This window comes from Salminus brasiliensis, chromosome 18 (assembly GCF_030463535.1).
Source record: "Salminus brasiliensis chromosome 18, fSalBra1.hap2, whole genome shotgun sequence".
Lineage (NCBI taxonomy): Eukaryota > Metazoa > Chordata > Actinopteri > Characiformes > Bryconidae > Salminus > Salminus brasiliensis.
The window spans coordinates 296853-311517 of record NC_132895.1 but is presented as its reverse complement, the minus strand read 5'-3'; the positions used below and the strand labels follow the sequence as shown (position 1 = coordinate 311517).

The following is a 14665-nucleotide window of genomic DNA, read 5'->3' as shown; positions in this document are numbered from 1 at the left end:
TCCACTGTAAAAGTCTCTAAATCAGACACCCAGCACACCTCCTCCTCACAGCACCACACCACTGTAAAAGTCTCTAAATCAGACACCCAGCACACCTCCTCCTCACAGCACCACGCCACTGTAAAAGTCTCTAAATCAGACACCCAGCACACCTCCTCCTCACAGCACCACACCACTGTAAAAGTCTCTAAATCAGACACCCAGCACACCTCCTCCTCACAGCACCACACCACTGTAAAAGTCTCTAAATCAGACACCCAGCACACCTCCTCCTCACAGCACCACACCACTGTAAAAGTCTCTAAATCAGACACCCAGCACACCTCCTCCTCACAGCACCACACCACTGTAAAAGTCTCTAAATCAGACACCCAGCACACCTCCTCCTCACAGCACCACACCACTGTAAAAGTCTCTAAATCAGACACCCAGCACACCTCCTCCTCACAGCACCACACCACTGTAAAAGTCTCTAAATCAGACACCCAGCACACCTCCTCCTCACAGCACCACACCACTGTAAAAGTCTCTAAATCAGACACCCAGCACACCTCCTCCTCACAGCACCACACCACTGTAAAAGTCTCTAAATCAGACACCCAGCACACCTCCTCCTCACAGCACCACACCACTGTAAAAGTCTCTAAATCAGACACCCAGCACACCTCCTCCTCACAGCACCACACCACTGTAAAAGTCTCTAAATCAGACACCCAGCACACCTCCTCCTCACAGCACCACACCACTGTAAAAGTCTCTAAATCAGACACCCAGCACACCTCCTCCTCACAGCACCACACCACTGTAAAAGTCTCTAAATCAGACACCCAGCACACCTCCTCCTCACAGCACCACACCACTGTAAAAGTCTCTAAATCAGACACCCAGCACACCTCCTCCTCACAGCACCACGCCACTGTAAAAGTCTCTAAATCAGACACCCAGCACACCTCCTCCTCACAGCACCACACCACTGTAAAAGTCTCTAAATCAGACACCCAGCACACCTCCTCCTCACAGCACCACGCCACTGTAAAAGTCTCTAAATCAGACACCCAGCACACCTCCTCCTCACAGCACCACACCACTGTAAAAGTCTCTAAATCAGACACCCAGCACACCTCCTCCTCACAGCACCACACCACTGTAAAAGTCTCTAAATCAGACACCCAGCACACCGCCTCCTCACAGCACCACACCACTGTAAAAGTCTCTAAATCAGACACCCAGCACACCTCCTCCTCACAGCACCACACCACTGTAAAAGTCTCTAAATCAGACACCCAGCACACCTCCTCCTCACAGCACCACACCACTGTAAAAGTCTCTAAATCAGACACCCAGCACACCTCCTCCTCACAGCACCACGCCACTGTAAAAGTCTCTAAATCAGACACCCAGCACACCTCCTCCTCACAGCACCACGCCACTGTAAAAGTCTCTAAATCAGACACCCAGCACACCTCCTCCTCACAGCACCACACCACTGTAAAAGTCTCTAAATCAGACACCCAGCACACCGCCTCCTCACAGCACCACACCACTGTAAAAGTCTCTAAATCAGACACCCAGCACACCTCCTCCTCACAGCACCACGCCACTGTAAAAGTCTCTAAATCAGACACCCAGCACACCTCCTCCTCACAGCACCACACCACTGTAAAAGTCTCTAAATCAGACACCCAGCACACCTCCTCCTCACAGCACCACACCACTGTAAAAGTCTCTAAATCAGACACCCAGCACACCTCCTCCTCACAGCACCACACCACTGTAAAAGTCTCTAAATCAGACACCCAGCACACCTCCTCCTCACAGCACCACACCACTGTAAAAGTCTCTAAATCAGACACCCAGCACACCGCCTCCTCACAGCACCACACCACTGTAAAAGTCTCTAAATCAGACACCCAGCACACCTCCTCCTCACAGCACCACGCCACTGTAAAAGTCTCTAAATCAGACACCCAGCACACCTCCTCCTCACAGCACCACACCACTGTAAAAGTCTGTAAATCAGACACCCAGCACACCTCCTCCTCACAGCACCACACCACTGTAAAAGTCTCTAAATCAGACACCCAGCACACCTCCTCCTCACAGCACCACGCCACTGTAAAAGTCTCTAAATCAGACACCCAGCACACCTCCTCCTCACAGCACCACGCCACTGTAAAAGTCTCTAAATCAGACACCCAGCACACCTCCTCCTCACAGCACCACACCACTGTAAAAGTCTCTAAATCAGACACCCAGCACACCTCCTCCTCACAGCACCACACCACTGTAAAAGTCTCTAAATCAGACACCCAGCACACCTCCTCCTCACAGCACCACGCCACTGTAAAAGTCTCTAAATCAGACACCCAGCACACCTCCTCCTCACAGCACCACACCACTGTAAAAGTCTCTAAATCAGACACCCAGCACACCTCCTCCTCACAGCACCACACCACTGTAAAAGTCTCTAAATCAGACACCCAGCACACCGCCTCCTCACAGCACCACGCCACTGTAAAAGTCTCTAAATCAGACACCCAGCACACCTCCTCCTCACAGCACCACGCCACTGTAAAAGTCTCTAAATCAGACACCCAGCACACCGCCTCCTCACAGCACCACGCCACTGTAAAAGTCTCTAAATCAGACACCCAGCACACCTCCTCCTCACAGCACCACGCCACTGTAAAAGTCTCTAAATCAGACACCCAGCACACCTCCTCCTCACAGCACCACACCACTGTAAAAGTCTGTAAATCAGACACCCAGCACACCTCCTCCTCACAGCACCACACCACTGTAAAAGTCTCTAAATCAGACACCCAGCACACCTCCTCCTCACAGCACCACGCCACTGTAAAAGTCTCTAAATCAGACACCCAGCACACCGCCTCCTCACAGCACCACGCCACTGTAAAAGTCTCTAAATCAGACACCCAGCACACCTCCTCCTCGCAGCACCACACCACTGTAAAAGTCTCTAAATCAGACACCCAGCACACCTCCTCCTCGCAGCACCACACCACTGTAAAAGTCTCTAAATCAGACACCCAGCACACCTCCTCCTCGCAGCACCACACCACTGTAAAAGTCTCTAAATCAGACACCCAGCACACCTCCTCCTCACAGCACCACACCACTGTAAAAGTCTCTAAATCAGACACCCAGCACACCTCCTCCTCACAGCACCACACCACTGTAAAAGTCTCTAAATCAGACACCCAGCACACCTCCTCCTCACAGCACCACGCCACTGTAAAAGTCTCTAAATCAGACACCCAGCACACCTCCTCCTCACAGCACCACGCCACTGTAAAAGTCTCTAAATCAGACACCCAGCACACCGCCTCCTCACAGCTCCACACCACTGTAAAAGTCTCTAAATCAGACACCCAGCACACCGCCTCCTCACAGCACCACACCACTGTAAAAGTCTCTAAATCAGACATACACTTATAATAATTAAAATCAATCAAAACCCTGGATTTCACCAGTCTGGAGAGGGTCCGGACAGCATCACAGTTAGCTGACTGTGCCACGCGGTTTTTGCGGCTGATGTATACTGCCAGTTTAGCCTGACCCAGAATAAAATTTATCAGCTGACACTTGGACCGCTCTCTCCGAACATACCTAAAACCCAGGATAAAAGTCTGAGGTGTAAAAGTCACGTTAAGAGACGTAAAAATGGTGCGTAAAACAGCAAACAGGGGACGCAGCCTAAAACAGTGCATAAAAGCGTGAAACACTGTCTCCCTCTGAGGACAGAAAGGACAGCATTGTGTGACCTCAGGGTTTAAAACACAGATAAAAGAGTTGACAGAGACAATACCATGTAAAACCCTCCACTGGAGGTCCGCCACTCTTTTAGCTAACGGTGGTTTATACAGCACTCTCCATTCCAGGTGAACATCATCACTAAGACCTAGAGCAGCCCGCCACGGCGTATCGGGTCTGCCGTCCAGTCGCTTTTTATTAAAAACCTTTACGCAAGCCCCATACAGACGCTTGCCCGAGACTGAACTGAGCTCCAAACTCAGCTCCTCTGAGCAGTCCAGTAAGGGGCCGTGGTAGTCCTGCAGGCCAGGAGTGATAGCCACCCTGGGAAAAGGGTCTTCTTCATCAGGGCTGAGCAACCCTGCACCATAGTCCGTTAGCAGCACTCTTTCATCCGCGGTGAGCTCTAGCCTCCATCGCTGTAGAAGCTGGGCCACTATGCGTAAGGACCGCACCCCCAAACGCACCGCCAGGTCCTCCACACCGTCCAACTCAGGTCCAGCGACGTCCACCAGCTGACAGAGTTTCACTATGTTCGAGGAAACTAGAACCCGGACCAGTGCAGGGGAAGCTGTGCCTGTAACGTCCAGCCTAGACCCATAGATGACCAGTTCCTCCAAAAGCCAATGTAAAGAGCTGTCCAGTCTGGTTGGGCTAAAAAAACTCCAAACTTTAAAAAGTCCACGATAAAACACGGGCAAGTGAGCAGAGTTCAGTGCTTTTGTGTCCATTAAAAACAAAGTTCTGTCCATTCCCAATCCTCCAACAGTCTGTAAAATCCTGCATGCCACCGCTCTCCACACCAAGTCCTTAGGGCCACTAAGGAGTCGCTGAAGGAACTGGAGGCGGAAGGCAGCGGTTCTGCTGGCCAAGTGAACCAGCCCCTGTCCTCCTTCTTCTTTAGGCAAAAAGAGGACAGCCTGCGGTAACCAGTGCAACTTATCCCAAAAAAATTCCACAAGCACCGCCTGAAGGTCTGCAAGAAGATTCGGTGGGGGATCTACACAAGCCAGTTTATGCCACAGAAGAGAAGCAGTAAGGTTATTGATTATGAGCACCCGTCCTCGATATGACAACTGATGGACTAGCCAGGTCCACCTGCTGAGACGGCCCTTCACCTTTTCAACAGTGAGCTCCCAGTTTTGTTTTTCCCACTCACTGTCCCCCAAGTGCACTCCCAAGTATTTAAACCCACCCTTCCTCCATGACAGTCCAGGCAGTGTAGGTCCCCCACCAGTCCAATCCCCCACTAACACAGCCTCACTCTTTGCCCAGTTCACCTTAGCAGATGATAAAATCCTAAAATCATGTAAAACATCCACTAAAACGTCCACATCCCTCTGTGAGCTGATCAGCACCACCAGGTCATCCGCATACGCTGAAACACACACAGGTGTGCCGCAGGTTGGGATGACCAGGCCAGCAATCTTCTGTCTCAGCTGGCACAGCAGAGGCTCAATGGACTGGGCATAGAGCATACCAGACAGAGCACAGCCCTGCCGGATACCTCTATGAACCTTAAAAGGAGCGCATAAACCACCGTTAACTTTAAGCACACTTTCAATGTCACTATACAAAACCTTGACCATGGCTATGAACCTGGGGTTGAAACCAAAGTTCTCCAGAACTTTCCACAAATAATTATGTTCAACCCGGTCAAAAGCCTTTTCCTGGTCCAAGAAAATAAGACCAGTCTTCAAGCCCAATAGTCTGGAGACGGCCAAAACATCACGAATTAAATAATTATTATCAAAAATAGACCTACCAGGCACACAGTACGTCTGGTCAAGGTGAACCACCTGCTCCATTACCTTCCCCAGTCTCGAGGCCAATGCTTTGGAGAGCAGCTTGCAATCCGTGCACAGTAATGCCACAGGACGCCAGTTTCTTAACAAGGTCAGGTCCCCCTTCTTCGGCAGAAGGGTCAGGACGGCTCTTCGACAGCTCATGGGAAGTGTCCCAGTAGCCACACTGGCCTGGAGCACCTCAAGCACATCCTGACCCAAAACTGACCAAAAAGCCTTATAAAACTCCACCGGTAGGCCATCTATACCAGGGGCCCGACCATTCTCCATGCCCTGCAGGGCCTCTTACAGCTCTCCTATAGTCAGCTCGGCATCAAGCCCGTTGGCCGACCGCTGCGAGAGCTTTGCCTGCAGGGGGAAGAACCCATCCCCCACATCCTGCACATCGTCCTGCTCGCTCTCAAACAGCTTCGAGAAAAAGCTGACTGTCTGTTGGCGAAGTTCAGAAGGCTCAGAAACCAGATCCCCCGATTCTGTCCGCACAGCATGCATAAACCTTTTCTGTCCATTTTTACTCTCAAGACCAAAGAAGAACTTCAAAGGAGCATCCATTTTCGTCACATTCTGGAAACATGATTGTTATGCTGTTATGCCCAGGTCAGCTAACGCAGCTTTTTTCTGTTTGAGAGCCGTAATACGCTCTCGATCTCCTGTGGCCTGTCCCAAACACTGGAGCTCCACAATGTCAATCTCCAGAGCCTTCAGAGATCTGATAATGTCTCTAGTGACATTGAAAGTGTACTGTTGGCGAAACACTTTAATCTGAACCTTAGCTACGTCCCACCATTGCTCCAAGGAGGTAAAAGAATGTTTTTGTAATTTAAAAACATCCCAAAAGAAGGTAAAAGACTCCTTAAAATGAACATCATCTAAAAGTGCTGTATTAAAATGCCAGTACGCACTCTGAGGTTTTACGGCACATTTCCGAACAGAACACGGAACCATCCCATGATCCAAAAAACCGACAGGAGAAATAGAACAGTGCGTAAAGACAGATAGATAATGCCTAAAAGTATAAAAGCGATCCAGCCTGGCCAGGGAGAGGGCGTTATCTCTAGCGTGTGCCCATGTATACTGTCTCTGCGTTCCATGTAACATCCTCCAGACGTCACACAGGTCATGGGCCTCTATGAACTCACACAGCCGCCTGCAGGAGGCAGTGTGTGGTTCCAAGTGGTTCCTGTCCAGGCTGTCAGCTGTACAATTAAAATCCCCACCCAGAACTAAAAAGCCTGTAAAAGCACAGTCGGAGATCACACTGCTCAGCCTGTCTAAAAACACCATCCGCTCGGCTCCTGCAGTCGGAGCATACACACAGATAAAAACCAAGCTCTCGTCTTCAAAACAGGCCTGAACTTTAAGCAGCCTCCCAGGTAAAACCTCATCAACCGTGTATGAGTAGGGGATAAAACTATGAGCAAATAAAACCCCAACACCACCACTTACACTGGAGCCATGGCTTAAAATGACCAGCCCGTCCCACTCCTTAGCCCAGTCAACCGCATTAGCGTCATCGCTGTGCGTCTCCTGAAGGAAGAAGACATCAGCTCGCTTCTGCTTTGATAACTCATAAAACATGGCTCTCTTCAGACTGCCTCTGCCTCCATTCATATTTAGAGTAGCAATCTTTATGTCACTCATTAAAATAATAAAAGAGAGACAGAGCAGAGATGGGAGGCCGGTCTGAGACAACACTCTAGATCTCCTCCTCAGTGCTGGCTCTGTGGAGCTTAGTCAGAATCTTTTTCAATCTAAAAACCTCCAGTGCCGTGAACACCCCCTCCCTCCTAAAATGTTTAACATCATGTATAAACTGCTGACCGTCTGTAAACCGCTCCTCCACCCGTACACCTTTCTGCCCCTTGGTCTCACTCAGGAACTGTCTGATCTCCTCAGCAGTGTACCGCACCGGCAGCGTCTCCTCCTGAGAGCACATAGACCAGCCAGAGTCAGACAGAGCCCTCACTGTCCGACTCCACTTCAGCACCACTGACCTCTTTCTTGGCCTGCTTAGTCCCCTTCTCCCGCCCTCGCTTCTTCATTTTACCGGGGACCTTAAAAACAGGCTCGTCCACCATGTCCACATCAGCAACCGACTCTAGCACCACCGGTTTAGCAGAGACAGGGTCAGTAAAGCCCCCCCTCAGAGCCGCCTGGCTGCTCCACAGGAAGAGCTTCCACAGCAGGATCAGCCGAGGAAGACTCCCCCACGGCCGGTGCGGCCCCCGTAGCAGCCGAGGACACAGTAGGTGCCTCCTCCGTAGGCCTCGGGGTGGTCGGCGGGCCCTCCGAAGCCGAGCCCACGGCCACCGCAGGGGGAACAGCCACCGCGGGTCCAGCCACAACAGGACCCGACCGCTCCCGCACAGTACCCGAGGTGGCCCGCCTGCCCGCAGCAGAAACACTTCATATCAGTGTCCGAGGAAACATAAACAGCATAGTCAAAATCATCTACTCTGAACTTCAGCACCAGGTCCAACTCCTCACCATCCTTCAGAACCAGGTCCAACTCCTCACCATTCTTCAGCACCAGGTCCATCTCCTCACCATCCTTCAGAACCAGGTCCAACTCCTCACCATTCTTCAGAACCATATAGACTACCCTTCTAAAAGAGACCAGGTGCTTCAGCAAAGGAGCCCAGAGGAATCTTCTTAATGGGGGAGACACGTTTCCCATAACGGGAGAGCTCACGAGCGAGGAGCTCGTCCGAAATGAAGGGGGGGACATTAGACAAAATGACCTTTTTAGCAGGGGTGCTGAGGGGCAGAACCGGAGTGAGCTGGTCGTTCAGAACCACGCCACTCTGGATCAGGTGGTTCGCTTTTTCAACCGTATTTAGGAACAGTACAACTGCGTGATTCATACGGGAGGCAGAGACGATGTTGGCGTGGCCCACCGCGCCCCCCACAGCCAGGCAGACCTCCTCCACACTCGCCCTGCACTCCACCTTCACCCCGTGCCTGAGTCAGGCCATCATACAGCGCGCTGCTCGGAGACGCCATGCTCCCGGAGACAACGCCGGCGGCAGACTCTCCTCACACTCACTCACACACACTCACTCACTCACTTACACTTACACTCACTTACACTTACACTCAACCAAACCTCAGATACAAACTTAAAGTAATAACGTGAAAAAGTAAGACAAACCGCCAAACGCTCACAACCGCGCAGGCGCAGAGAGAGAGAGAGAGAGAGACAGAGAGAGAGGGGGAGAGAGAGAGAGAGAGAGAGAGAGAGAGAGAGAGAGAGAGAGAGAGAGAGAGAGAGAGAGGGGGGGGGGGGGGGAGATACTGGTGCTGGTCTGACGGATTGGTCAAACTGGCAATGCTAGTCAGGCCGCTAGTTCATAGTGGTTATGCTGGTCCGAGAGCTTTGGTGATGTTGGTGATGCTGGTTGACCAGCTAAACCATCAAGTTCAAATAATGTAACAAACCCATACTGGTGGAGATCTGGTCTCCCAGTTAAACCCAGTGGACGAAGCCATGATCATGATGTTGATCTGCTCCAGAGGGTCCTATTCTATTGGCAGTACTTCTTCTCTACAGGGACTAGACAAGCTGTGTGTGCTTTTGCACATTTGTGTCAGCAATGGGTGCAGCTTAAAGTAGCTGAATGTGTTCACTAGAAGAGGTCCACAAACTTTTGGACATTAAAGAGATATGCTGTTCTATATGGAACCACAACAACTCAAACTATCTGAAAGGTCCTTTGCCTGGTTAAAGAGTGGCTCATGTACAATAAAACCCCTGTATATGGTTCTTTACAGAACCCTTAAAAGGGTTCCACTATAGTCTAAGAATACTTTTTAGTTTCCCTCTTAAGTAATGGTTCCTACAATTAAGTCAAAGAACCCTTTTTGCGGAGAATGTATGATCTCAACATCACCTTGTTTGTGTGTGTGTGTGTGTGTGTGTGTGTGTGTGCAGGTATCAGATCCACACCGGTCTTCAGCACTCAATCATCAGGCCTCGACAGCCCAGCTGCCTTCCCAGCAACCTGGTGACTCTGCCCCAGCGGCTCCAGGAGGCGGGATACTCCACGCACATGGTGGGCAAGTGGCACCTGGGCTTCTACCGGAAAGACTGCCTGCCCACTCGCCGGGGTTTCCACACCTACTTCGGCTCTTTGACCGGTAGTGTGGATTACTACACCTACGGCTCCTGCGATGGCAAATCCCTCTGTGGCTTCGACCTCCACGATGGGGAATCTGTGGCCTGGGGGAGAGCAGGAAAATACTCCACCCACCTCTACACCCAGAGGGTGCGTAAAATCCTGGCCTCGCACCATCCGGACCAACAGCCACTCTTCATCTTCGTCTCTCTGCAGGCGGTTCACACGCCTCTGAAACCGCCCAAGTCCTACATCTACCCTTATCGATCCATGGGCAACGTTCCTCGCAGGAAGTACGCAGCAATGGTGTCCATCGTGGATGAAGCTGTGCATAACATCACGTACGCCATCCGCAAGTACGGATACTACCGCAACAGCATCATCATCTTCTCCAGCGATAACGGAGCGCAGCCGTTTACAGGGGGCAGCAACTGGCCTCTGCGAGGACGCAAAGGTACATACTGGGAAGGGGGGATTCGGGCAGTGGGATTTGTCCACAGCCCATTGTTGCGGCACAAACGGAGGGTCAGCAAGGCTCTTCTCCACATCACCGACTGGTACCCGACCCTGGTACGGCTCGCTGGAGGCAACGTGTCCCTGGACCAAGGGCTCGACGGGTACGATATTTGGCCTGTCCTTAGTGAGAACAAAGAATCTCCACGGCTGGAAATTTTACACAATATTGACCCTCTCCATCGACGAGGTTTAGGATCCTGGCAAGCAGGTCAAGGACTCTGGGACACGACTGTGCAGGCGGCTATCAGGGTCGGAGACTGGAAGCTTCTGACAGGTGACCCAGGCCATGGGGACTGGGTCCCACCCCAGGTTTTGACCAGCTTCCCTGGTGGCTGGTGGAACCTGGAGCGAGGGAACGGAGAAGGGAAGAAATCCGTGTGGCTCTTCAACATCACGGCTGACCCCTGCGAGAGGAATGACTTGGCGGATCAGAGGCCCGGTGTGGTCAGAAAACTGTTGGCACGTCTGGTGTCGTACAACCGCACAGCCATCCCTGTCTGCTACCCGCCAGACGACCCTCGCGCCAACCCCGATATGAACGGTGGAGCTTGGGTACCTTGGGTAGATGAGGAGGAACAGGAGGGCAATTGGAAAGGGGTCTATTACAAGAGGGGGAGGAACCGCAAACGGAAAAAGTGCAGGTTCTGCAAAATACGCTCCTTCTTCAAGAAGTTAAACTCAAGGATCATGTCAAATAGGATATGAAGGCCAGTCGTGCCTCTTCAGTGGTTCTTATCACTGCGTCACTTTTTCTGAGACATCCCCCCCCCCCCGACTGGGATTGGTCCTAATAACCCCATGTTTTGTTAGAAGCGTACTAGTGCCTTAAAGTTGGACTTAAGTATGTGGACAGTGACACAATTTTTGTAGAGAGGTTTTTATAAAAACAAAACAAAAAGACCCGACTATATTCGATAAATCTGGAGACTGCCGCTGACCCACTGCATCACAGCCGGTCATCACTGTAGTCTTTCTTAGGTACTTCTAGTCCTGATTTAGCTGCAAAACAGACGGGCAGTTTAAAACTGTGACCAGTGGACGTGAGGCTATGGGCATGAGCCAAACTCGTTTATCTGAGCCTTCAGAGCCTTCTCCTCACCTCACTGATTGTCTGAAACCATCTGTGTACCTGCACTATATAAATCACAGGGCTGTTCGAGCCCCAGCTAGAGCAAATATTTATCTTAGGGAGTCTGAGCAGCGACATTAGACAGTGCTCAGAATGACATGGTGTTACGGTGTTGTACCGGACTGGAGACGGAGCTCAACGGGGAGCTCTGTGACTGAAGAACTGAACTATTAGAGCCAGTAACAGCAGTGTGAAGGTGCAGTGTCAGCTCCTCTGGAGCACCAGTGGCTTCCGGTGCTGTATTTCGCACTCATACTGTGTGGAGTTATCGCCAGAGCTGGCAAATCCAGGTCCAGACAGTGAAAGCAAAGCTGCAGCAGAGCTGTTGCGTTTTTCAGTCCCTTTTGAGACATTTCTACTGGAAGAAGCCACTACAGGTTCAGCTGCACACACTCAGAAACCCATACTGTACCACATGTACCTGCATGATACAGGCGACTGAGAGGACCCCTGGTTGCTCTGGGAATTGTTTGGGTTCTGACAGTCAAAACTGCAGTTCAGGCAGACAGACTGCACCCAGAATTGCAGTTCACAGAGGTTGAAATTGGTTGCTAACGGTCCTGTGTGTGGTTCTGTTTGTTCCAGCTTTGAGGAAAGCTTCTTGTTTGTTCATGAGAATAAAGCTTTGGGAGAACGTCACTGGAACATCTCCACTGAACTATTTTCATTTGAGTTTAACTGGTGGAAACTTGGTTTGAACACAGGGGAGAAACGGGGAATCTCCAGGCTTCATTACCTCCAAGATATGTGGGTGATTATACGCTACATGGACAAAAGTATTGGGACACCTGCTAAATCACTGCTTCTTCTGAAGTCAAGGGTATTAAAAGAGTTGATGCTGCTTCTGTTGGAGTAACTGTCTCTACTGTCCAGTATTATATTTAATATAAAGTAAATCTGGACATATAGTGTAGGTCCTTAAAGAAAAGTGTCATTGGTGATATTTGAAACACCAGCTGTGTGTGTGTGTGTGTGTGTGTGTGTGTGTGTGTGTCTGGAAGCAGCAGATTCTTGACAGGTATGTGAGCTTAAAGGAACAGTTACTTATTGATCACTGATCAGATTCAGCCACACTAATGATCAGAGGGCTGAACTATTTTGGGACGTATTAAACAGTAATTCTACTAAATCAGAACAGACTGACTGAACTCTGATCTTTACTGATCTGCATTTCTCTTGAACCCTATGTGAAGTGTTACAGCTGCATCACTATCATAAGAAATGGACTGTATTAAATTTACAATTTAATTTACATTAGAGTACAAATATGTATATACTTCTGTAGTAGCTTCTTGACTAATATAGCACATTCACTAAATGTTTGTGAATATACTGTGCTACACTTTGTAGTATGTCACAGATATATATTTTATAGTATATAATAAGTCGCAGTAGATGTGAACCGGCCTTTATGAAGCACTGGTAGGGAAGCTCTGTAAATCCGCCGTTCCTGTAGCCGCTAACTGCTCGTTATCAAAGCGATTTATGAGGCGCTGATTGACGGAATTTGGAATGCTCTGTTAAACTTTTTTGGAGGACAATTGATTGTTTAGATTAATCGACTAATCAACAAAATAATCTGTAGATTAATCAATAGAAAAATAGATATTAGTGTCAGCCCTATACTTCTACAATCTCAGTATGAACTAAATGTAATTAACTGCTCTTCTTTAGCAGGGCAGGAGAAGCTAGGCTAACGCTGCTAACAACCAGTGAACCTTTAATCGCCACTATCAGACTGAAACCCAGCAGGAACAACAGTCAGATCTCAGGAAACGACTCAGGAGGTTTTGTCCAGACCAACTTGCTGCTCCAGGCTGGAACTGTGACACTGACCTGGTTATTATTTTTGATTAGGTTCACTCTGATTGGTTGAAAGACTGATCTGTGGATTTCCTCACTGCCCTGAAACCTCGTGTTGTTTTTCTCTTTTCTCCAGAGTGTGAATCTGCAGTTGTTGTTTATACTGTATCAGAATTTCATGATAAATGGACCAATAGAAACGCACCAAATGCTCTGAATGAGACGCTGACTTTCACTGAAGGTTATGAAGAGGTTTCCTCCTCCTGTAAAGCTGCAGAATACGAGGCTTCGGTGGAGGCAAACACTGACATGATCAAAGCAAGAAAAAGAGGCCTGGGTCTGGCCACCCTACTTCACTCTCCACTCTGAAGACCAGTCTGCTTCTCCTCCGCAGTGTTTGAGTGTTACACTCTGTTATCATTCGGCTGACAGAAGCTGCATTGTGTTGCAGTGACTCATGCTTCTCTCAGCTCAGAGCTCCTACACTCTACACCACCTTTCCATTTCCAGCTACATCTACATCTACAATATCCTTATCTAGTTTATACAGACTAGACTCCAGCAGATCCTCTAATCTTAGACTCTACTAAACACAAGTCAATATGGAGACCATAATACTCTACTCTTCACCCAATAGGAGGGTCTTCAGTCTGGGTTTGAGGACAGTGAGTGTTGGACTCTGCTGTTTGGACACCCAGGAGAAGCTCGTTCCACCACTTCGGTGCAGGACAGTAAAAAGTCTGGACGCTCGTCTTCCGTGGATCTTAAAGGATGGCGGGTCGAGCCGAGCCGTACTTGAAGCTGGAAGGGCTCTTGGTGCAGATCAGCTTTTGACCATCGCCATCAAGTACGGAGGGGCTGGCTGGTCCAGTCTTGGCTTTGTAGACCAGAGTCCGGGTTTCCACATCCATCACCATCCACCAGCTTTCATCAGCAGTGTTTCTAATAAAGTGACCAGTCTTTGGAAGCACAAGATAATTGTTTCCAATAAAGTGGCCAGTGAGTGGAAGCACGAGGTAGGTGTTTCTGATAAACGATACTATACAATATTGTTCTAGGTAAGTAATGTGTAACTTCTGTAAATTCTACAGATTGTAGAATTAGATTGTAGAGGTTGTTTTATGGCTGTTAGGATTATAAGGGGATTAACTGTGTGTCAACCGCTACTCTGAAAGAGACAATAATCCAAAGGAGCCTCTGCCAACCAGCAGCCAAAACACCACCTGAGCCTGGGTCAGTGCACCAACCACACTGCTGCTTGAACATATTATTCAGACTGAAACTGTACTATAGTGAAAGTATGGTACCGTATCCCAATCTAACTCAATTAAAGAGCTGAAACTGTACTATAGTGAAAGTATGGTACTGTATCTCAATCTAACTCAATTAAAGAGCTGAAACTGTACTATAGTGAAAGTATGGTACTGTATCTCAATCTAACTCAATTAAAGAGCTGAAACTGTACTATAGTGAAAGTATGGTACCGTATCCCAATCTAACTCAATTAAAGAGCTGAAACTGTA

At 49.3% G+C, this 14665-nt stretch overlaps 1 protein-coding gene across 1 annotated transcript; it reads left to right on the top strand.

Annotated features, from left to right (window-relative positions):
- Positions 1-8938: 8938 nt before the first annotated feature.
- On the top strand, positions 8939-12474 carry arsib (arylsulfatase family, member Ib). The gene is made up of 2 exons (XM_072662465.1): positions 8939-8958; positions 9511-12474. The coding sequence occupies exons 1-2, from the start codon at positions 8939-8941 to the stop codon at positions 10913-10915; spliced, it is 1425 nt and encodes a 474-aa protein (XP_072518566.1). The 3' UTR covers positions 10916-12474.
- Positions 12475-14665: the final 2191 nt, after the last annotated feature.